Source organism: Lissotriton vulgaris, chromosome 2_1 (assembly GCF_964263255.1).
Source record: "Lissotriton vulgaris chromosome 2_1, aLisVul1.2, whole genome shotgun sequence".
Lineage (NCBI taxonomy): Eukaryota > Metazoa > Chordata > Amphibia > Caudata > Salamandridae > Lissotriton > Lissotriton vulgaris.
In genome coordinates this window covers 14,226,660-14,251,778 of record NC_141687.1, presented here as the reverse complement: position 1 = coordinate 14,251,778, position 25,119 = coordinate 14,226,660, and the positions used below count along the sequence as shown (strand labels likewise).

The 25,119-nt window shown below is 45.2% G+C and overlaps 1 protein-coding gene across 3 annotated transcripts in view; it reads right to left on the bottom strand.

Moving 5' to 3' along the window:
- Positions 1-25,119, bottom strand: part of LOC147729458 (peptidoglycan-recognition protein SC2-like) — a 72,848-nt gene that overhangs the window by 33,180 nt on the left and 14,549 nt on the right. For all 3 annotated transcript variants that reach the window (XR_015308312.1, XR_015308311.1, XM_086954328.1), the window contains exon 2: positions 11,726-11,811. Coding sequence is in view for 1 of the 3 variants with exons in the window: in XM_086954328.1 (XP_086810454.1) it covers positions 11,726-11,777 (52 nt within the window). In the remaining 2 variants the exon portion in view is untranslated. The remainder of the gene's footprint in view (positions 1-11,725; positions 11,812-25,119) is intronic.

The following is a 25,119-nucleotide window of genomic DNA, read 5'->3' as shown; positions in this document are numbered from 1 at the left end:
CCCTTTGGTTTCACACCATGAACTGATCATCAAGAAATAGTTATTAAGTCATCTACCTGAAGAAGGGCCACTTGGAAGTGGCCGAAACCATACCAGTTTCATCAGGTCACAGTTTAAGGCTAGACAATGACTGGGGCACAATGACTAGACAAAGACTGGGGCACAATGACTAGACAATGACTGGGGCACAATGACTAGACAAAGACTGGGGCACAATGACTAGACAATGACTGGGGCACAATGACTAGACAAAGACTGTGGCACAATGACTAGACAGAGACTGGGGCACAATGACTAGACAATGACTGGGGCACAATGACTTGACAATGACTGGGGCACAATGACTAGACAATGACTGGGGCACAATGACTAGACAAAGACTGGGGCACAATGACTAGACAATGACTGGGGCACAATGACTAGACAGAGACTGGGGCACAATGAATAGACAGAGACTGGGGCACAATGACTAGACAATGACTGGGGCACAATGACTAGACAGAGACTGGGGCACAATGACTAGACAGAGACTGGGGCACAATGACTAGACAATGACTGGGGCACAATGACTAGACAAAGACTGGGGCACAATGATTAGACAATGACTGGGGCACAATGACTAGACAAAGACTGTGGCACAATGACTAGACAGAGACTGGGGCACAATGACTAGACAATGACTGGGGCACAATGACTAGACAATGACTGGGGCACAATGACTAGACAATGACTGGGGCACAATGACTAGACAATGACTGGGGCATAATGACTAGACAATGACTGGGGCACAATGACTAGACAAAGACTGGCACAATGACTAGACAGAGACTGGGGCACAATGACTAGACAATGACTGGGGCACAATGACTAGACAATGACTGGGGCACAATGACTAGACAAAGACTGGGGCACAATGACTAGACAATGACTGGGGCACAATGACTAGACAATGACTGGGGCACAATGATTAGACAATGACTGGGGCACAATGACTAGACAATGACTGGGGCACAATGACTAGACAATGACTGGGGCACAATGACTAGACAATGACTGGGGCACAATGACTAGACAATGACTGGGGCACAATGACTAGACAATGACTGGGGCACGCCTCCACTAGAAATACTGCATCTCCTTGTCAACCACCGTATCCTGAGCTCTGTGCTGACAACAGAACATGTCTACCTGGAATCTACAAAAAGAATTTCACAATTTAAATTTCTAATGGTTGCCATTGACCAACTGGAGAGAACCACCTGGTCTGGTGTTAAATGAGTGAACGACAGAATAAAAAAGTAAATAAAGAGGTTGTAGGACAGTGAGTAGAAGAGAGTAAAAGGGAATAATAGAGTCAGATTGAGTAAGACAGTAAGGGCAGAGAGCAAAGAGGGTGTAAAAGAGAAGGTCAGAGTAAGTAAGAGAGTCATTTGGAGAGTGAGTAAAATAATAAGCGAGTAAGTGACTAAACTAAGATGAATAGAGGGTTTTCACATTTGCAAACTCTACGATTCAGTATGTAAAAGAGTTTGTGAATGTTAAAAACCCTTTTTCTTAAGTACTAAACCCACATCTGGAAAAGTTTTCTGAATCAATAATTTGGTTTAAAAATGGATACTGAGTCAGTACACGGAAGGGGAGTGTTTAGAGCATCCCAAATTACCACTTGGTACTGTGTGTTTCAAGGGTTTGTATTGAAGTGGAGAGGAGTGTGTTCACTCAAGAGTCTGGAGCCATTCAGGGAGGAGGTAAGTTCGTTATTTCATATCAGGCCCTTCGGTTACGGACACAGTCTGATGGTTCCTATTAGGGTTCCATCCTCCTCCAACTGTAGGTAAGTGTGGGCTTCACCCAGCACACAGACACCAGCATTACAGGCATCATCACATTCTCACGGCATCACAGCATCCACACTCAACATACTACATGCACATGCAAACGCCGCCCAGACACACACACACACACACACACATTAAGTCAATACTTTGCAACTGCAATGCCAGTCACAAACCATTGATAAGTTACTGACGCCCAAGTGTAAGTGGCAACTTTTGCATAAAAGAAGGGGTCCCCTCTGTACCCCTGGGGGAGGAGGTCGAACGGATCACTGCCAACCACCAATAAAGTTTGTCAAATGGGAAAAATACTTTTTTTAAAGCAGCCGTTTCATTCAAGGCAACCACGGATGCTTATTTGGAAGTACCGATTTTTCCTCCACATCGGAGGTTTCTACATTCCAATGGGGACTCCGATGGTTCGAGTTTTCCACCATGCCATTCGTCCGTCCCTTGGTGTTTCACCAAACTCCTGAAACCGGTGGTGCAGTATCTGAGGGAAAGAGGGGTGAGAGTTATCATTTACCTGGTTGGCGTCATCATTATGGCGCAGAGTGTGAAAAAAAATGACTCAGCAGTGAGATGCATCATTCGTTTGGGTGGCACGAGGTCTCGACTTCTAGTGGAAATAGCCAAGGACTTCTGGCATTATTGCCTGCAACAACACATTTCAGTGACAGCAGATATATTCTGGGCAGCTCCAATGTGGTGGCAGACTGGAACTCCAGATTCCTACGGCATTCCACCGATTGGAGGCTGCACCCCAGAGTGTTCCAGCAATTGAACAGGAAGTGGTGTCCATGCACAATAGATCTCTTTGTGTCCAGGATGAATACTCAGCTTCCCCAGTTTTACAGTTGGCGACCGGATCCGCATGCGCTCAACTCCAACGCATTCCTGCAGTCTTGGACGATGGGCATGCATTATAACTTTCCCCCGTTAGTCATGATCCAGAGAGTGCTAGCTCAGGTCGGAAGGCAGAGTGCGGAATTAGTAATGATTTCCCCTTGTTGGAAAGCACAGGTATGGCTTCCAGTGGTGCTATCTTTGACGTGTGCTCCCCCAGTACGTCTGCTCTTGTTCCAAGAGATACCTCTGGACCTGTTGGGCCATACTCATCCACTGGTAGTTCAGGTTTAATTATCCCTCATGACATGGAGACTTTTAGGAGACGCTGGCAAGGGCCAGGAGTTTTGCAGGAGGCAATGTTTTTCATGTAGCAGTATTGGGCCCCCTCTACCCACAAGAGATACGAGTCGGCTTGATCCAGATGGGTAGTGCTTCGTTTTCTTAGGAACTGGCCAGCAAACAACTATCACCAAAACGTACTCTATTAATATTTCTAATCTCATGTAGGCAAGTCTTGGATGTTCGAGCATTGGATTTGGCAGGTAGAGTATTTACTCCTTCTGGGGTCTTACAATTTCAAAAAGAACAAAGACTAATTCCAGATGTGTGACATATCCTGCCTTTCCACACCACAGAAAGTTATGTGTTATGTTGTTCAATGCTTGAAGTGTTACAAGGATTGTACTCGTGACTTTAGAAATGATGTAGCAGGACAATTGTTAATTTCATTGCAGAAACCCTTTCGCCACCGTTTTAATCATAAACCAATTGTTGATGTAGCATCTCAGGTAATTTCACAACTTTAAACTAGCATAATACAAAGCCTCTGTGAATTGACATAGAATAAAATAAACTATGTTGATCAAGAACGCCGATACAATCTCTCTGCTGGCGAATGACTATAGAGGTCGAAGTAAGAAAAACAACGTCACCATTCTGCGACACCCTATTTTGCAGCTAGCGTTGCGTATATAAACTTATAACATATTGGGTATATAGACTGCTGAGATGCAAGAATTCGCCAGGCGAATATATGTTTATTTTCGAATACCTTGGAAATAGCTCCTGAACTGTTGCTCGCATAGCATTCCCTGTGGCAGAGTCGGCTGGTGGGAGCGCTACCGCATTCGGCGGGTAGATCATCTGCTCCCAGCGCGACCGCGCCCAGGTAGTAGTGCTTGGAAAGGGCATCTCCTTGAACAGCCTAGCGGGGGACTGCGAGGCCCAGAATCCACCTTGCTGCTGGCGCCTCTTCCCCCGGAGACCACGCCCACCTAATTGGCCTCTCTATATCACCTTTCGCGACACCCGCTGCGCGGGTGCCGCTCACAAACCGGATTTTCGAATACCTTGGAAATAGCTCCTGAACTGTTGCTCGCAGCGCATTCCCTGTGGCAGAGTCGGCTGGTGGGAGCGCTACCGCATTCGGCGGGTAGATCATCTGCTCCCAGCGCGACCGCGCCCAGGTATTAGTGCTTGGAAAGGGCGTCTCCTTGAACAGCCTAGCGGGGGACTGCGAGGCCCAGAATCCACCTTGCTGCTGGCGCCTCTTCCCCCGGAGACCACGCCCACCTAATTGGCCTCTCTATATCACCTTTCGCGACACCCGCTGCGTGGGTGCCGCTCAGAAACCGGATTTTCGAATACCTTGGAAATAGCTCCTGAACTGTTGCTCGCAGCGCATTCCCTGTGGCAGAGTCGGCTGGTGGGAGCGCTACCGCATTCGGCGGGTAGATCATCTGCTCCCAGCGCGACCGCGCCCAGGTAGTAGTGCTTGGAAAGGGCGTCTCCTTGAACAGCCTAGCGGGGGACTGCGAGGCCCAGAATCCACCTTGCTGCTGGCGCCTCTTCCCCCGGAGACCACGCCCCTAGAATCACCCTATAAAAACAACACAAACTCACCCGCGACGCGGGACGCGCGCGGGTCGGAGCACGGGGCGAAGACCGGGCAAAGAGCGGGCCGTTTAAGGCCGTTCAAGGACGGCAGAGGACGGCCCAGGCCCTGAACCCCTGTTTCTTCGCCTTCAATCCATTCCCAAGGTAGGCGGCACTGTGATTTCCATCTCTTCCTCAAATACATAGTGGCCGCCTCCCAGTCTTAACACTTACCGTTCTTGTGAGGTCAACTTTGTTGCATCTGGTCCAGCTCCACAGATGTCAACTATGCGCAATAGAACCAGAAGCTGTACTAAAAAAGCCATGGCCGTAGCACAAGTGACTGGACCTATAGATCTTTTTATCTCACGGGTGAATGAAACCATCGATAAAAGTATTATATTGCTGGAAAAAAGAGTTTCCTTGGATCTCATGAACGCCAAGCGCTCGTCCTTGGGCTCTCTTGCAAACGCAAATTCGCCCTCCCAGCAAGCTTTGAACAATTGTTCCTTACCCCTACCCTTGACCACCGCTGGTGCATTCACAGTACCGAACGCTGTTGATTTGTCAGTCACCCAATCTGACTCCGATCCGTCTCATGTTGATCTTGAAGCTACCCCAGATCTAGAAGCCTGTCAGCCATCTGACAAGACAGAACCGAGTCTAGATGGGCAACTTGATAAAGGAACAGCTCCTGTATCTATCGACTCCGGGGGAAGGGTTACTATTCCTACAAAGGTTGCGCCCAAGACTAAGACTAAGGAAAAACCCAAAGCTAAAGCCAGGAACCATAACCTGATATCGCCTACCACGCATTCGGCATCAGGCATACCCTGCTGGGTTGAAAATATGGTAATAGATCTAAAATTGGACCTTGAGGCCACAATAGCAGCGCAAATTAAGCCCTTAATTTCCAAACTTGACAGACTTACGTCGCTAATGAACTCGAAATGGCCTAATAAGATGAATGGGTCTGGGTCTACCCAGTCTCAAGGGATTAAAGAAACACTTCCCAAGCCTTCACCTTGCGCCAAGCTCCCTAAAGACACATCCAACAAGGCCAAAATACTATTAGCTACTAAGGACTCACCCACACTACACCTGTCCCAAACAGGGAATAACTCTGCTCAACCCCCACTCTTATCTACCCCGAAGGCGGTGGGTCCTACTCCGGCTTTGCAACCATCTGCTGATGGAAATAAAACTACCATCTCACAAGCAAAAGATCTTAAAGGAAAGTCCACCAACCCAACAGCTCCTCTCTCTACAAACAAGCCCGAAGGCTCTAAGTCAAAACAGGCACGTTTTAAGTCAATCAGCCTGCCACCGGAAGTCTCTCCTTTCGTGGTTGTGCTGACAGCTGTTCCACCACTGAAGGAGGGAGTAAAAGAAACCTTTGTAGAGCTAAGAAATACATGTGCCCAGTGGCTCCAGTTACACAAACCTTTACCTAGCCATATGAGTGGTGAAATTCTTACTGTGCGTAGAGGGGACTGGGTGGGCAGGAGTAAGAAAACAATAGCAGGGGATGTAATTACAGTTAACTTTAGGGACATAGGGGCAGCCAGCTACATATGCAATACACCCAACAGTGGACCTGCTACCCAAATTAATCCACTCCCTTTGTCTTACTTTCTTCCCATGCCGCCAAGACTAAATCCTCATCGGCCTACTTTTCCAAATAACCGAGGGTCTGTGTACCCCCCGCAACATACTACCAAACACTGGCAGCAACCATCACATTTCTCATCTCTATTTCCACACCATACTAGTCTTCAGTGGCAACAACCTTTCCAACACCCACCACCCCTCTATCAGCCTGCTCAGCAGTGGCAGCAACCCCTTCAGCCCCCGCAACCCGCTAACCATCAGTGGCAACAGCCATGGCAAAACTTGCCCCCTCCTTTCGACCCCTTGTACTCACAGTTCGCTCACCCCAATAGATATTGTGTGCTAGATGAGGTAGACTGACTCAACCTCATGGAAGCTCCAGATCCAAACTTTACTATCACTAATAATGATATGGAGGATGTTCCCCTAACCATCCCTCTCCCCATCTGTCCCGAATCCCCAACAGTGGCACCTGCTATACCACTTTCCCACATATTAACTAGGGACAGTGTAGATCCATCTAACCCCAAAACTACTACCATCCCCGACGGTGATCCAATACATGGCAAGATAAAAATTCTTAGCTGGAACCTTGCGGGGATCTCTAGGAAACTAGGCCTGCCGGAGTGGAACGTCCTGATTGACGCCCACAAGATCTGTGCATTCCAGGAGACCTGGAGCACTGAGCCACTGTATCGTGTTGGGTTTGTCACCTTCTTTACACCAGCTGTAAAACCTAAGATAGGGAAGGGGCGGCCATCAGGGGGGCTCATCATCTGGGTAAGCATCTCGCTCAACTGCCGGATAACCATAAAGAAGACAGGAAACCCAGATATCCTTGGTATCTCTCTATCGGGCCAACGTGGGGGACTACCTGTAGATCTCTACGATGTCTACGCTAGAGGCTCCAAAAATGGGTGTATCTCACCAACAGTATCGGAGCTTGAGGCCCAACTAGGGGACCATAGAGAACCTGACCACATCATAATAGCAGGAGATTTTAACTGCACATATGAGCCACTCCCCCTAGAAGGAATACCTGATCTAGGAGAAGAGGACAGTAGGTGGGGTATTCCCATGCTCTCTATTCCTCCCATTAAGCGCTGGACTCGTAGTGCAATACAGCTCAATGCACTTACTCTAGAGTTTGGATTAAGAGCAGCTAATGGCCGCACACCTTCTGATCAGATGGGTGCCCCAACGTTCAACAGAGTTGGTCACTCCACAAGGATAGACTATATTCTGTTGGACCGGGGGCTTTGGAGCTCGGTCATCGATATGGTTGTTATCCCTACCATAGAGAGTGACCATAATTCACTTTCTCTAACCCTAATGAATTCCTGGTCCCCCGGAGCGCCGTTAGTACCACCGAACTGTCCACAGGAGATTACTGTCTCCTATTGTGGAAGACGCCTTAAGTGGAATAAAATCTTGTGTAATGTTAATAAATTGTCCACTATTGAAGAGGTGATTAAAGGCTCACAAGATGAAATCAGCTCCATAGACCTACTTATGGCAGCAGACAAGGTAACACCTATCTATGAAGTAGCGATAAAAACTATAGGGGACCTTTTTTGGGTAAAAGGGACTATAGGGAAAACCATGCCTCTAACCAAACCCAAAGGTAGACATGACTGGTATTCTGCATCGTGCAGGAAGGCCAAGACACGTCTAATTGAGGCAGTTAAAGGGAAGTCCCAACTATCAATACAAACAGCTAGGAGGGAACACAAAAGGGTTTTGCGGTTAGCCAAAAGGGAGTGGGAAGACGAATACTGGTCAACCCTTAAAGAAGCCAGCCTGAAAAAAGATTCTAAATGGTTTTGGGACACTATAAGGGCACGCAATAGACCAGACAGTGATCTGCTAACCTGCAATATCCCAAGCAAGGCGTGGGTGGATCACTTCTCCAAACTCTATTCCTGCCATGATGTTTTGGACGAGGGAGGGCTTGCCACATCTTCGCCTACCACAAATTATGCATTTTGCCCCATTGACTTTGATTTTACGCTAAAGGAAGTGGAAAACGCAATAAGCACTATCATTCCACAAAAAGCGGCCGGACCTGATGGGATTCCCGGAGACCTGCTAAAATCCGACAGTGCTAAATGGGGTAAATTGATTCATTCCCTCCTTGTTGCCATTTGTAAAGGTGCCCCTATTCCCTCATCGTGGAAAGGGGCTGAGGTGGTCCCTATCCACAAAAAAGGTTCGAGGGATGACCCATCTAACTACAGGCCGATCAGCTTGCTAGACACCAGCCAAAAAGTTGTCGGCAAAGTCCTGTTAGTTAGAATTCTAAACTGGGTAGAAGAAAACAAAATCCTTTCTGACTTCCAGGCGGGTTTCAGAGTGGGCACTGGAACGATTGAGCAAGCATTCAGGCTCATGATGGTATATTGGAAGGTTGTGGTTATAGGCAAGGGCAGTCTTTATCTCGCGTTTATCGATTTAAAGACTGCCTTTGACCTTGTACCTAGGGACTTATTATGGAAAGTACTTGCTGACATGGGGCTGCCACATTATTTACTATCCCTATTAGTCAGATTGCACCAGGACAGCTTTGCCCCAGTCAGGTGGGGCCATGGAGGGGAGAAAACGGGCAGCATTCCGGTCGAGAGAGGAGTCCGCCAGGGATGTGTTCTGGCTCCCACCCTTTTCTCTCTCTACATCAATGGGGTGGTCGAGCATCTCCTCAAACATCCATCTGACGAGCCATCCCTGGCTGGTGAACGCATACCGACCCTCCTCTTCGCGGATGATACGCTTTTAATCTCCAAAACCCCAATGGGACTCCAGAGACTTTTGGACAACTTTCAATCCTTTTGTACCAAACGAGGTCTGGTAATAAATACAAACAAAACGAAGTACCTTGTCCTCAATCCACCGAAGCAACATGTGCGTTCCTCCACCCTAAATGCTGAGCTCCTGGAAAGGGTAAAGGTCTTCGATTACCTTGGGATACGCCTATCGGACAAAATGGACTGGACGCCACACCTAGATAAAATGCTGTTGAGCCACAAAAGGATTACAGGTGCCCTTTTGAGAGAGCAACGTTCCAGTACAACAAGGCCTATAGGCACAGTCCTTGAGATCTACACAGCTAAAGGTGTTAGCTCTGCCCTCTACGGGGCCGAACTTTGGGGCTCTTCGACCACTGATGCTCTGCAGAGATCCGAGAACAAATTCTGCAGAGAAATAATGTCCCTTCCACAAGGCACCCCGATACTTCCTTTATTTATGGACCTTGGCTGCACCCAGATTGGCGAAATTGCAAAATTTCGCCCATTATTACTATGGGCCCGCATCTGGCGGGTAGAAGAACTAAGCGGATATGCCAGAGGCCTTAAGGAAATCATGTCATCGCCAAGCTGGCATAAAATCAAATGGCTAAAAGACATGAAGAGCTTATTAACTAAGTTGGGACAACTTGAATCATGGCTGAATAGAACTTCACCCCCAAAGCAAACACTTAAAAAGCTCTATTGGGACTGGATTTGTTCACAAAGAAACTCTAGTACCTCCCTGGGCAGGCTCACAGAGGACTTTTTGAGGTTTAAAGACTGCCCTAGACGGGAATTGTATCTGGATGCAATTGGAAAACCCTTTGATAGGGCCTTGTATTTCAGATTCAGAATGGGAACTCTACCACTTAACACTTTTACCAAAAGATGGAAATCCTGTATGGAAATGTGTAAATGTAAATGTAAATGTGTTGTATTTGTATAGCGCGAACAGCAACCCGTAAGCATCCCGGCGCTTGTACTCCTACCACAAGGGAACCCCTCCTGGCTTTTCCTTGTGAGGTGCCCACTCCTGGGCATCCCATGGTGAAACCAGGCATCCCTTGTGCATCGGGGGCCGTTGTGGAGACTAAGCAAGCTATTGCCCAGAGTTGCAGCGTGGGGCCCATGCTTAGATTCGGCACTGAGGCGAGAATATCCGGTCAGAGGAATTTAAGCCCAATCCCGCCGAGGCGGGAATCGAACCCTGGTCCCTGGCCAGCGTTCTGCATCAAGGTCTGCCGCTCTAACCATTGAGCCACACTTCTCCACTGTCCAAGCTATGCCCAGCATGTCTTGTTAAACCGGAAACACTGGCACATTTTATGTTCGTGTGCGGCGAGTACGCTACTCCAAGGAGGGTCTGGCTCAAAAACCTATGCCGTCAGCTGGGGACTAGGAGTCATGACGCGGCAATCAGGATACTTATTTCGGACAGTAGCGTACCCTATGCTTGCGCCCTAGCCAAATTTCTATCTTGGGCTTGGGCTATCCGAGCCAAAAAGCTAAAACAATCTGTTTAATTCTTCTTTTTAGAAAAATTTCTTAAATTGAAAATACTGCCATACTTGCTTAATCTGTAAAATTTAATCAATTAGTTGGCTAGTTCAACATTGTACAAGCATTCTCATTGAAACTATTGTCTTTTCTAAATGTTTTGTACAGAGATACAAAATCTTTTAAATTTATTACTGTTGTTCTTATCTGCAACTTTTTATACACTGAGCTGCTTTTATGATAATCACTTTTATCGAAATAAAGCTTTTTGACTTTGACTCTAAAATAATTTCTAGCTGACACTTCAAGAATGTTCAATTCTGTTAAGGACACGGAGGTGAGGATTATCCCACTCTAGATAGGCATGTAAAACATGTGATGATTGGTTATGTTTTCTGACAAAGGATTGAAATATTGTATTATTACATGTTAAGAGAATTGTTTATGGGTTTCTCGCCCAATGTTGTTGAAGTATGTCCAGATTTTGGAATATTACGACATATGTTTTCATTTCAGGGGATCAGAGCAAGAAGACTTGAAGGGTCTCGAGGAATCACTGACGTGTTTCGTCGAGAGAGTCATCTTCGTTGGAGTTATGGTCCAGGTCGATGGAGGGGATCAACAAAGTTCTGGTTCGATGGTTCAAGTTTATGGACTGTGATTAATGGTTCACAAAGAAAGAGGACAGACTTTTATGTTCAGGGCATTTATAAACATATGGGGAACTGTGATTGGTGAATACAGGTAAGGGGCAGTCCTTCTGGGTCATGCTGTTTAAAGTTTATTGGCAGCTGTATTTTGCTTCAGTAAAGAAATAGAAACATAATCCTGGCCTCTGTGTCCTCAATAGAATTGAAAATTGTTGACGCATCAGCTGGAATTTTTTTTATTCACCACACCTGTTTGAGATGATCTCTGATGTGTCTGATACGTGCACCACACTCACCTGACATGAGCTCCGTCCTCTCTGGTGTGGGCACCACACCCACCTGTCATGAGCTCTGACCAGTCTGGGGTGGGCATCACACCCTCCTGGGATGAGCTCTGACCAGTCTGGGGTGGGCATCACACCCACCTGGCATGAGCTCTGGCCAGTCTGTACCTCTGCCAGGCATGTTTCACATGTATGCCTCCACACCCCTGTTTTACCACCTGCTGGGCACATGCTGCAGCTTTATCACCCTCCTGTGGGTGGGACACACCACAGTCTGTGAGGAAGGAGTTCTGTGTTACTGTTCTCTTGAGCCCGAGAGCCCTTGTGTCACGAGGACTCACCATGAGTGATGGCACAGACAGCAGACAGCAGCACAGCCAGCAGGAGCATCATCGCTGGTCCCGAGGAAGCTTCCAGGGAGGGTGGCCTGGGGGGAGAGAGGGGATTAGAAGAGCGAAGCACAGGAACGCTGCACAGGTACAGGAAGTGACCCCAAAAATCATAGTCTTTATTCAACATAGTCCTTTCGTTGAGGGTCCACAGATTGTGTCCGTAGCCTGTGTAAGCCCAGTGGTCTGACTAAGAGTCAAGTGACAGTCTTACCAGGTTCATGATACACCCCTCCTGTAGACTGTACGGAGACACAACCCAACAGCGTACCCCTGGCACCAACATACGGTGTGCAGATACACAACCCTACATTGTACCCGTGGCACACACACAGGGTATACGGAGACACAACCCTACAGCATACCCATGGCACCAACATACGATGTGCACAACCCTACATTGTACCTATGGCACCAACATACGGTGTGCACAACCCTACAGCGTACCCCTGGCACCAACATACGGTGTGCAGATACACAACCCTACATTGTACCTATGACACACAGAGGGCATACGGAGACACAACCCTACAGCGTACCCATGGTACACCCATACGCTGAGACACAGGTCTGCAGTATACCTATGGCACAACCATAGTGTGTACAGAGGCACAATCCTACAGCATACCCATGGCGCCAACATACGGTGTGCACAACCCTACATTGTACCCATGGCACACACATAGGGTATACAGAGACACAACCCTACAGCATACCCATGGTACACCCATACGGTGTGCAGATACACAACCCTACATTGTACCCATGGCACACACATAGGGCATACGGAGACACAGCCCTACTGCGTACTCATGGTACACCCATACGTTGAGACACAGGTCTGCAGTACACCCATGGCACAACCATAGTTTGTACAGAGGCACAACCCTACAGCATACCCATGGCACCCCCATAAGGTGTGCAGAGACACATCACTACATTGTATTAGTGGCACAACCCTCCTTTAGACTGTTTGTGGACACAACCCTGCCTTAGACTGTAGGGATATAGCCCTACAGCGTATCCAAGAGACAATACTCCCTCAGACTGTAGGGACACAGTCCTACAGTGTATCCTTGACACACCCATGCACTGTACAGAGACACAACTCTGCCATGTTCCCTTGGCCAACCCATGACACAACCCTCTGTTAGACTGTAGGGACACATCTCTACAGTGCATCCATGACACACCCCTCCCTCAGAGTGTGTGGAGACACAACCCTAATGGGTATCTGTGGAAAGGGGTGTATTAGTAGTGGTAAATATATAATTACCACTTGAAATCAGGCCACTAGCGCAGCCTAAGGCTCAGTGCAGTTCTTAATAAAGTATTCTCGTGCTCAGACCTGGGTAGCTTGACGGTGAGGAGGCAGGCTTAACTAGGAGACGGGTATTTAAAGCATTTAAAAATGCCAATTCAGTGAATACTCAAACACAGCACACAATAAAAATCCAACAAAAAATTCATAGAAATAGGAAATATTTATATCTTTAAAATGACATAAAAACAACACAAAGTCCATGTAGGGAACCAGAGAGATGAATTTCTAAAGATGAAACACTTTCTAGAGCTTAGAAATCAAAAAAGTGTCCGTGCATGTAGGCTGCATTGTACAACACACATACAAATTGGGAATGCCTTAAACAGTAGTTTTTCTACAGGAAGGGACATTCCTGCACAAAACCATACTTCACACAATGCAGACACCTTTGCACTATGGCACAAGGGTGCCCGTGTAGGTGCATGGCAGCACAAAATGCAGCAGACAAGGGAGGCGCCTGCACCACTTCTCAGTAGATAAGGTACAGTTCTCTTGGATTTCCGTGTATAGTCATAATCATGTAAATAGTCCCGCCCATGTGCGTGGACCCCGTAGCACTTCATTAGATCTGTCTTCTTAAGGTGACATCTTCTGCCTTACTTCAGGAAGGCCTGTATTGGTACTTAAGAGATAAAAAGGCAATAATGCAGCCTAACCAACCAGGCTACACTGGCCATTACTTCATCTTGAAGTGAGAAAAATAGCCAGTTTAACTTTTTAAATTTAGCAATTTACTTAGTTTACACATAGAAAATCTCCTTCACAAAGCTCCTTTTTTTAAACGATAGAGATGAAAAGGAATGGATAGGGAAGCCCCCATGGGCGGCCATTATCGGTCTGCAAGTGGAATCTGTGCCTTTAAGAGTATATTAATCAAAATACCTATGCTAGATTAGAGAGTGATGGCAGATCTTATGGATGCTATCCCAAACTGGGAAGAAACTGTTCTCGCACTAAATAGCTTGGCAGCTGGTAAAGCTGCAGGTTTAGACAGGATCCCAACGGAATTCTACATCAAATTCGCCGCCCAAGTAAAAGAGATATTACTCGCATTATTTATACATTATTCCAAGGGGGTCGATCACCAAGATCATGGGCTAAGGCTAAATTTATAGTGTTTCTCAAAAAACATAAGGGCCCTACCGTGCTGGGATTATACCGTCCGATAACTTTAATAGCATGTGATCCAAAAATATATTCTAAGCTACTACCTATGCAATTAGCCCCTGATATTGACAAAATAGTATCAACTAGACAGCACAGGTTTATACCTGGAAGGGACACCACTGATCACATGCAGAGCGTCATCGCATTATTTGACTGGACAGAGGTTTCAGGAGACCCTATGGCCCTTATATTGTTAGACGCCGAAAAGGCTTTTGATAGGGTCTCCTGGAACTATCTCTGGGCAGCAATGGCCAAAGTAGGGATTGGGGCACCATTTATTAGAGCAGTTCAAAATCTATATCAGGATCCCTCAGCTGCTGTTATGGTGAATGGATTAATATCAGACATTTTTGCAATTAAAAGAGGGACAAGACAGGGCTGTCCATGTAAGCCCCTTTTATTTGATATATATATTGACATATACATACGAAGATTAGAAAACAATCCAAAGACTCAACTGATCCGAATCAGAGATCAGGCTACAAAAACGCTAGCATTTGCTGATGATATTGCGTTAGTCACCAGTGACCCAGCGAATGCAATTGGTCTGATTGAAGAAGAAGCCGATATGTTTGGCCAGATCTCAGGGTATAAATTAAATCAAAATACAACGCAGATCATTCTCAATAGCAAGACAGAGATGATAGATCCACGGGTGGTGGAAAAAGCAATATACCTTGGCGTGAGAATAACCGCCAAAATAGAGAATCTTGTCAATGATAATATTGTCCCCTTAATGCAGCATACCAAATAATATATGACTTGTCTTAATAATCTACATCTTTCAATATGGGGCAGGACTAATCTGATTAAAATGCTCTATCTACCTAGATTTCTACACTTTTTCAGATCAATCTGTCTAGAATTTCCATCGCAGCTGTTCAAAGATATAGACCACATGTTCTCTAGCTTCCTATGGGGATGTAAGAAACCCCCAACAGCATTCCGAGCAATTACTTTACCTAAGGATAGGGGTTGAATGGCATTGCCTAATCTTAAATTATATTATTGGGCAGCCATATTAAAATACTGTACTACCTTACTTGATACGGATGCAAACAACGATGGTGAGATTCCATTACCACAAGAGCTTATTTTAGGTAAAGAATCGAGGGGTGTGTTATGGCACCACATCTATGATAATTATTTTAAAAAAAGTTAGATTCAAGTCACTATTAGGCATCTACAAGGCGTGGAACTATATCCGGAAATTAGCCGGTTTAGGATGACTATCATACTACACTCCAATTTATGAAAATAGTAATCTCCCCGAGATCTTCAACGATTTGTGCATGAAGAAATGGATACACAAAGGGATAACGCAACTAGGCTGGTTTTTTTTCAAATCAGCTATAAAATCTTTAGGGGAAACACAAATGGAACATAATCATGAGCAATACGATTTTTTTAAATACCTGCAAATCCGCGTTTACCTTTCAAAGAAAGGAGGGGGAGGGAAAGGATTTCAAACAGTTCAGTTAATGAAAAACATTATTAAAAATAAGAATGTCAAAATTGGGACGATAAATGAACAATTGATTTGCTGTCTCCCAGATGATCTAGATAACCATATGAGTACATGGCGGATTAAACTTGGAGTCCCAGCTGAAGCCGTTAACCATTCTTTTACGTTAAATCAATCTAGTTTAATGTCTACCAAATAACAGGCTCAATATTTTAAGACTTTTTTACATTTGTACTATACGCCAAATAAAATTGCTAAATGGTGGACCGGGAAGGGAACTACATGTCCGAGATGTGCTTCCACTGAAGCAGATGGTATACATGTGTGTGCCTCTTGCCCGTAAACGCAGAAAGTGGGTGGCAATATGGGATCCTATATTACAGTGGTTACAAATACAGAACATTTAGGTTTAGAATTATATTTGGATATAAAAGCTGTGTGAGTTTTGATCTATTATATGACCTTGTTAATATTTTGCTTTCCGATTATATATTTACCCGAAATTTTATGTGTATACCAAATATACCTTGTATTTAGATCTGGTCTTAGCATCGGGTTGGGGGGGTGGACAAGGGGCGAAAATAAGGAAACAGGACAGATGTAATGTATGGTGTTAATGCAAGTCTTTTTAACATGGTGATTTGCACTGTGCAATAAAAAAATTCTAAACAAAAAAAAAAGAAAAGGAATGGATAGGGAAGCCCCCATAGGCTGCCATTATCTGTCTGCAAATGGAATCTGTGCCTTTAAGAGTCTCCAGAGACCCCGGTATCCCATGATGCACAGCAAGAGGCAGTTACTTTCAGTTCTTTTTTCCGGCTCCTGCTAGCAGGACCCTGGAGCATTGAGCTCTAACTTATTTGGTATTACATTCAATCTTAGTGATATTTTTGAGTTTTTGCAGTTTCACTTGATGTCTTTGGCCTTTATCTACCTTCTGCTGTAGTTTTTTGGCAGAATTTCTAAATTTTTCTACAGTTTCTTGTCAAAATACCATCTCTATTTGTCCTGACTGAGGTAAGAAAAAGGCCAAGTCTGATGCTCACAGAGTCTGTATTCTGTGTTTGCCTATGTCTCATGTGCCTGACACCTGTTCTATTTGTAACTCCTTTTCCAGGCGTAGCCTGCTTGACAGGGAGAAGATTCGGCTCCAAGTGTCGCAGTAGAGAAAACAGAAGGAAGCTTCTTCAGCCTCTGGTCAAGGAGAGGGTAAGTCCTTGACATCTTGTATACCTTGTGGTGGGACACACTTGCCTGACTTAAACAGAAAATCATTCTCCAAATCCAATTCATCTGCCACTCTTGCAAATGGTAAAAGCTCTTCTTTAATTACATTTTTTTTAGGCCATCTTCCATCACATATTTTTTAATGGTACTCCACCTTTCATCTACCCTTACACAACTGTCCCACTTCTCCTCTGTAATCTCTTGAAACTGATTCCCTATCACATCAGCTATTGTTACAATAAATTCTTCTTCCTTAATCACATCCACCTTGTCCTGTTCACACGGCAAACGAGACAGAAAATCAGTGGTGACATTTTTTTTTCCCGGAACATACTCTGAACTAAAATTGTACTCTTGCAATCTTGATGACAACCTCGCAATTCTGGCTGTAGAATGCCAACCACATGTCAAGAAAAAAATATACAGGAAAGGCTATGGGTTTTAGGAAATCCTAGTTTAGCTGAAGCTATTTCAGAAGGAAAGGCATTAGAACAGTTGGAAAAATGGATGGAGGTTGTCAAGGACATTGCCAATAAAAAAATGACAGAAGAGGAATTTTTTTATGTTAAACAAAAAAATGAGAACCAAACACATCAACAGCCTACACATTTTCAACACAATTATAGAGGTGGGGTTGAACACTTATACGTACAGAAATGTGCAGGGTGCATCACGGAACATGACAGTTTGTTTTAGATGTGGTAATAGGCCTCATTTAGCGTCTTTCCCGGGGTGTCCTGCAGTTAACAAAGAATGTAGGAACTGTGGTAGAGTAGGACACTTTACAAGTGTATGTAGGGACATTAGATGTAATGTCACACCTTCTAGAGGAGCAGTGTCTTGTGTTGCGAATAACGAAGCAGCCATACTTGATACAGTACATGATGCAGACAGTGTAGAGTAGGGGTTTGTTGTTTCCATTATTGATGTAGTTCCGGATCATATCAGGAAATCACCCAATAGTGATTATAAAATTTGTGGAGTTGACATAATATTGATGGTAGATTCAGGGTCTCCTTGGACAATCATCACACAGCAATATTTTCTAGAGAAGTTGAACAAACAATTGTTTTTAGAGAATCTAGTACCATCTGATATTATGGCTGTAAGTTTTGAAGGAAATCAGATTGAATTCGAGCGTTATTTTGAAGTAACTATCCACTTTAGGCATAGATGTTCTAGTATTAAATTGTATATTGCAAGAAAAGGGGTTAATGTCGTAGGGTGGCGTGACCAATATAAGCTAGGAATTATATTGAATCCAAGAGCAAAAGAACCCTTACTTTATGTGATGATGCACTATATAATCGAATTGCCACTGTTGGTAACGATGTTAGGTGTGATGATAAGGAGCGGAATTTGGTAAACAGTTTCAAGAATGTGTTTTGTGACAGGTTGGGAAAGTTAAAGAACTTCTCTCATTAAATTGTTTTGAAGGAAAATGTTACGCCTGTCAAACAAAAAATAAGGGTTGTACCTATAAGTGTGAGACAAGAATTGAAGGATATGTTAAAGGAATTATCAGATGAGGGTATTATTGAAACCATTGAATCAGCTGAGTGGGTTTCTCCCAAAGTTTTGGTCCGCAAGCCGGATCAAAAGTTGAGAGTATGTGAGGACCTGAGAGCTCTCAACTCTAATATTGTCACAGATTGTCACCCATTGCCAAACATTAATGAAGTGGTATCAATGTTTGAGGGAGCACAGATATTTTCAACGTTAGATTTACGATCAGCATCCCACCAAATCGAACCTAAGGAGGAGTCAAAGAAACTCACAGCGTTTATCACGCCTTTTGGTCAATACCAATATACGAGGATGCCTTTTGGCCTGGAGTCAGCTGCGTCAGTGTTTCAAAGAGTAATGTTCCTGATATTTAGAGATTTGGACGAATATGTCAAATGTTTTCAGGACGATATTTTGATTTTTTCAAGGAATGAAACTGAGCATGTATGTCATTTGAATGACCTGTGCAAAAGGTTAGAGAGTCATGGACTTACATTAAGGGCACATAAATATAAACGTTTTAAACGCACAGTTGAATATTTGGGACATACATTGTCTGGAAATGGAATTGTCCCGAAGAAAACTAATGTAGATGCTATAGTCAGAGCACCATCATCTGTTAACAAGGATCAATTATTATCGTTTACAGGTAGGTGTGAATATTACAGTAAGTTTGTGGAAAGTTTCGCGACCAAAATGGAACCACTGCGAGCTTTATTAAGACAAAATGTGAAGTATATATGGTCAAATGAACAACAGAAAGCTTTTGAGTGTATAAAGAGGGATATAGTTAATGCTCCCACATTGAAACCCTTTAGAATGAAGAAAGAGTGTATAATCACGGTGGATGCCCGTTTGTATGGGTTAGGGGGAGTCTTGTCACAAAGAGAAGGAGAAGAGGAGTGGAACGTAGCTTTTGCTTCGCGCACACTGAATGAGAGTGAGCGGAAATATGCAGCAATTGAGAGAGTTACTCGCGTGTGTGTGGGCAATGGAACATTTTAGGTCATATGTGTGGGGTTATAGGTTCATCCTGAGAACAGACCATAAACCACTAGTTAATATATTGTCTACAGGAGGCGGTTGGCATTCTACAGCCAGAATTGCGAGGGTGTCATCAAGATTGCAGGAGTACAATTTTAATACAGAGTATGTTCCGGGAAAAAGAAATGTCACCACTGATTTTCTGTCTTGTTTGCCGTGCGAACAGAACAGGGTGGATGTGATTAAGGAAGAAGAATTTATTGTAACAATAGCTGATGTGATAGGGGATCAGTTTCAAGAGATTACAGAGGAGAAGTGGGACAGTTGTGTAAGGGTAGATGATAGGTGGAGTACCATTAAAAAATATGTGATGGAATTATGGCCTAAATTTTTTTTTATTAAAGAAGAGCTTTTACCGTTTGCAAGAGTGGCAGATGAATTGGATTTGGAGAATGATTTTCTGTTTAAGTCAGGCAAGTGTGTCCCACCACAAGGTAAACAAGATGTCATTCTTAAGTTAGCTCATAAGACGCATCTTGGTATATCTTCTGTGAAGAGGTTGATTAGGAGTTTCTTTTGGTGGCCAGGAATGGATGCATTCATTGATAGGGGAGTAAGAGAATTTGCAGAATGTTTGTCAAGTGAGAAGATGCTCAGAACTAACGTTCCACCTTTAAAAGTAGTCAAGTGGCCAGACATGCAGTGGCAAAAATTAGCCTTTGATTTTTCGGGCCCATTTAAGAATTTACCAGAGAATTCACGGTATGCATTAGTGTTGATTGATTTCCACTCGAAATGGCCGGAAGTAAAGTTTGTACCTAATGCCACCACTAATGCAGTGATCATTTTTTTTAAAGAGATTTTTGCTCGAGAAGGTTGTCCTTCTGCGTTAGTTACAGACAATGGTGTGCAATTGAAGTCAATGGAAATGGAGAATTTCTTAAAGAGTGCACATCATTATATGAACCACACGAAAATGGCCAGGTGGAACGATTTAATAGAGTGTTGAAGTCTTATGTGACAGATGTGGTGAGAACAAGTGGAGACTGGATGAATGAATTAAGAGAAAAATTGTGGGTTTATCGAATTACACCTCATTCAACAACAGAACTTAGCCCTTTTAAATTACTAAAGGGAAGAGATCCAGCTTCAAAAATCTTTCCATGGTGGTTTAAAAATAAATGTAAAGATAAATTGGACATTAAGGAATGCGTACATGATACAGCTAGGAGAGTTGAAGCGGAGCAAAACAAGACCATGGGTTGGTACAATAAAAAATGGAAGGTCAAACCTCATAATTTTGTTGTGGGGGATTGGGTGAGGATTATGAGGCCGGGTCTGGTGACGAAAGGTTCATGTAAATTTGGTAAACCCATTCAAATCAAAAACGTGTTTAGTAATTCTGTAATTACTCAAGATGGAAAATTGTGGAATGTAAGGAGAATTGCCAAGTGTAATAATTTTGTCTATGATTCTAGTCCTAAATATAAATCCAATACTGATGTTTCAGGACAGAATGTTGATGACACGGTAGCTTCAAGGATCAAGAAAAATATTCGTGTAAAAAGTAGACCAACTAAGTTTAGGGATTACGTTTGAATATTTATGTTTGTTTTATGGAAAAGGGGGATATGTTACATCCTTTATCTTGTTTCTCTTATGTTTATTTATATCTGCTTATATGACATCATGAGGTTCTTGAGATGCCTGCCTGTACACCATGTTTACATTCCAATCACATTCTGTATTCTGGAAGGTGGTTGATAGAGTAATTGCAGTTGCATGTCGACCTTGTAGCAGAGAAGCTGTGAATGCTGTGCTGGATATTAAACTACAACTTAATGTACATATTTTCCTGTATTGATTTCAACAGTCCTCTATAACAAGTCCCATGCTTTGACCTCTGGGGGCTCACCAGTCGAAAAACGGCAGAAAAACGACACCGGTCCTGATCGACGTCGAAGATGATGACAACGTCGTCGAGAGCAGGTATGACGTACGATAAGCTCTCCATCGACCCAGGGCTCTGGGTCGAAGCGACGTCGAAGATCAATGTTGAGGAAAAGGACGGCGCGGTCTCCGACGAGATTGCCATCGCGGGTTTCCCCTTGTTCGACATCGACTCAACGAAGATCTTCGTGAGGCATCATCGTCGTCTATCGGACTCTCACTAGCAACGGCGGTCGCTGTGGAAGCGTCGCCACCGATCTCCATTGACGTCAACGAGAAGATCGACGTCGAGGAGAAGATCGTTGTCTACGAGACGGTCGAGGAGAGGATCGAAGACGATGAGAAGGTCGATGTCAAGGGGTCGATACCGACGTTCAACCTCAAGGTCCCATTCTGGGCCTTGCTCCGTTGTGAGCCTATCATCGTCTACAGGGAGTACGCGTTCCAGACGACGTCAACGCTCGCCATTGAGCAGTGGATCGACGTCAAGGGGAACGTCTGATGTTGAATCTAGGGCGCCTTCCTTGCGACCAGCCTGTAAGTGGAGGATGTTGGTTTCTTCTCCAAGTTCGGAGTAGTGGCATACCTATGTACCATCTACAATGCCTCCTGCTCCTCGGCAACCGGTGGTCCTTCCATTGATACCTCCGCCAACGCTAAGTCCTCCTCCTCCTCCTCCTCCAACTCCGGCTACTCTTCCTCCTCCTCTTCCTCTGCCTCCGACTCCTCCACCACCAGCTCCACCTCCTCCTCAGCCTCAGCCTGGGCCTGTGGCTCCTCAGCCCACACGTCCTGTGGAACCTCGAAGACCAAGAACATGGTCTTGATCCAGACATCGTTCCCATAGATGCCACTGGTCTTCCACACAATCCCGTACTCATCGATATAATAGAGAGATCTTGATCCCGGCATACCAGGGATACATCTTCCTTTGAGTACGGGGAGGTACTCACCTACTCTAACGGATTCCCCCCTGAGAGCGTATCTCCTGTTGACGATATCTTCACCTTCCAGGAAGTTCTGGTCAGAGGGCCTTCAATGCTGAACATTCCCCTGTCTACTCCTGTGCTGTCAACATCGGTGATATTTGAAACTCTACAGCAGAGACAAACATCACGTCCATTGCTCCTGTTAGTGCTGGGTTTGGAGGGACCGGCTAAGGGGCTGTTTATGATGCCATCTTCAATAAAATCTGCACCTTCCAGGTTACAGAAGAAGTATCACCCACAGGAGTCGGACCCTGCCTTCCTCAGACTGGACCCCACCCCGGACTCAGTCATAGTGGTGGCGGCACGTAAACGGTATGCTACGGCTCCAACTTCCATGGTGCCACAGGATAAGGAGAGCCGTAAGCTTGATTCGGTGGGGAGAAAAGCTTGCAACACTGCGGCGACATCCATCCATCCATCCAGTGGGAGTCCCTTCAACAATTTGTGGATCTCCTACCCAGAGACAAGAGGGAAGATTTTCAGGAGATAGTGAATGAGTGCCTGATGGTCTCAAATAAATTCATCAGCACCACAGCTGATATGTTGCTCCTGGCAGCCCACGGTATTGCAATGGAATTTCTCTACGGCGACATGCTTTGGTACGTCTTACTTCTCTGAAGCCTGAGGCACAACAACGCATTTCCAATATCCCGTTCTCTGGCAAGTCTCTCTTTGGCTCCCATGCGGACGACGAGATGGCCCGCATGAAAACTGAAATGGAGACTTTGAAGGCCGTAGGTTTAGAAAAACCTAAAGAACAGCGAAAGACCTTCCGCCCTTTCCAGCGGCGTTATTCCTCTCAGAGGTTTCAGCTGTCTCAGGGCCGTCAATCCAACCAACAGCAGCAGTTTCAGTGGTCTTTTCATCCATTTCAGAAATGCCAACAGCGAGGATGATCCAACCAGCAGTCTGGACAAGGGAACAAGGCTCCTGCTGATTCCAAGCCCTGAAGGGTTTCTTCCCCCTCGTCCGTTATCCACTCCGGTCGGGGGAAGTATTCCAAACCATCTGGCAGAGTGACAGAAAATAACTCAGGACAATTGGGTGCTGAATATTGTTTGCAGTGGATACTCTCTGCGCTTTACAAGTTCTCCTCCGTCGATTCATCCAACTCGATCATGTTACATGCTCCGCGAGTTGTAGAAGGAGGCCAACACCCTCTTACAAAAAAGGGCGATAGAACCGGTTACTCGGGCACAAAGAGGAACAGGACTGTATTCTTGGTTCTTTCTGGCCTGCAAGTAAGCCAAGAATGAGTTCAGACCCATCCTCGATGTGCGACAGGCCAACAAATCGGTTTGCAGAGAAAAGTTTTGGATGTTGTCCTTGCATCAAATCTACCCTCAACTTCATCAGGGAGATTGGATATGCTCAAGATCGGCAAGACACATATTTTCACATGCCCATAGTGAGGACACATCGCAAGTTCCTGTGTTTCAACGTGGGCAACAACCATTATCAACTTCCTTACGGCCTGAAGTCCGCTCATCGGACATTTTCCAAATTCATGGCCGTATGGCTGCATATCTAAGGAAGAACAAGGTGTCCGTCTACCCGTATCTGGATGACTGGTTGATCAAGGCAGCTAAGTTTCAATAAGCGCAACAGCATTTCAAACTGACTTCCAATCTCCTACTTTGTTTGGGCCTCCACATCAACCTCACAAAGTCTGTCTCGACTCCTGTCCAGTGTCTACAGTACCTTGGAGCCACCATCGATACACGCACAGCAAACATGTGTCCTTCGAAGGAGAGACGCTTATCGATCCTTCGGAAGGTTGAAGCTCTCATGACCATGCCCTCCCCAACGGTGAGGAAGGTGTCGTCTCTCCTGGGCTCGATGGCCTTCTGTATCTTCCTCACTCCGAATGCACGCCTCCATATGAAACCCCTGCAAGAATGTCTGGAGGATCAGTGGGACCAGAAACTGGGGATTGGGAAGACAGCATACAGCTGTCACAGCAGGCGCTCCAGTCCATCCGATGGAGGTGTTCTCCACGCAATCTCCTCCGGGGGATTCCCTTCCACAACCAGATACCAACGCAAACCATAGTGACAGATGCTTCTCTCCATGACTGGGCTGCACATTCTGACCACCTTCAGATACAGGGCACGTGGTCCCCAAAAGAGACCAAGTACCACATCAACTTCCTGGAGCTTCACGCAGTCCATTTGGCGCTGAAAGCCTTCGAGCCGTTGTTTCACACCAGTTCCCTGCTTGTTCAGATGGACAATATGACAACAATGTTCAACCTCAACAAGCAAAGGGGCTCAAGATCTCGAGTGTTATCTCGGGAAGCCGAGGCCATCTAGAACTGGCTGTTAGCCAGGAACCTGACCTTCACAGCAACTCACCTTCCATATGTTCAGAATTCTCAGGCAGATGCGCTCCGCAGACTCATTCAAGAAAATCACAAATAGGTCTTAAACGACAAAGTGGTGCGAAACTTCTCCGAAAAATGGGGCACTCCGGAAGTCGATCTGTTCGCTGCTGCAGAAAACAGCAAAATCCGTGACTTCGCCTTCAGGTTTTACCAACCAGGGACTCTTGAGAATGCCCTATGGATCAACTGGTCAGTCGGCTTTCTCTACGCTTCTCTGCCAATTCCGCTGATCCCAACAGTACTGATCAAACTCTCACAATCACGGGCCAAGATGATCCTCATTGCTCCAGATTGGCCCCGTCAGTGGTGGTTAACATATGTACTCCACTGGTCTCTCTTGCCACATTTCCA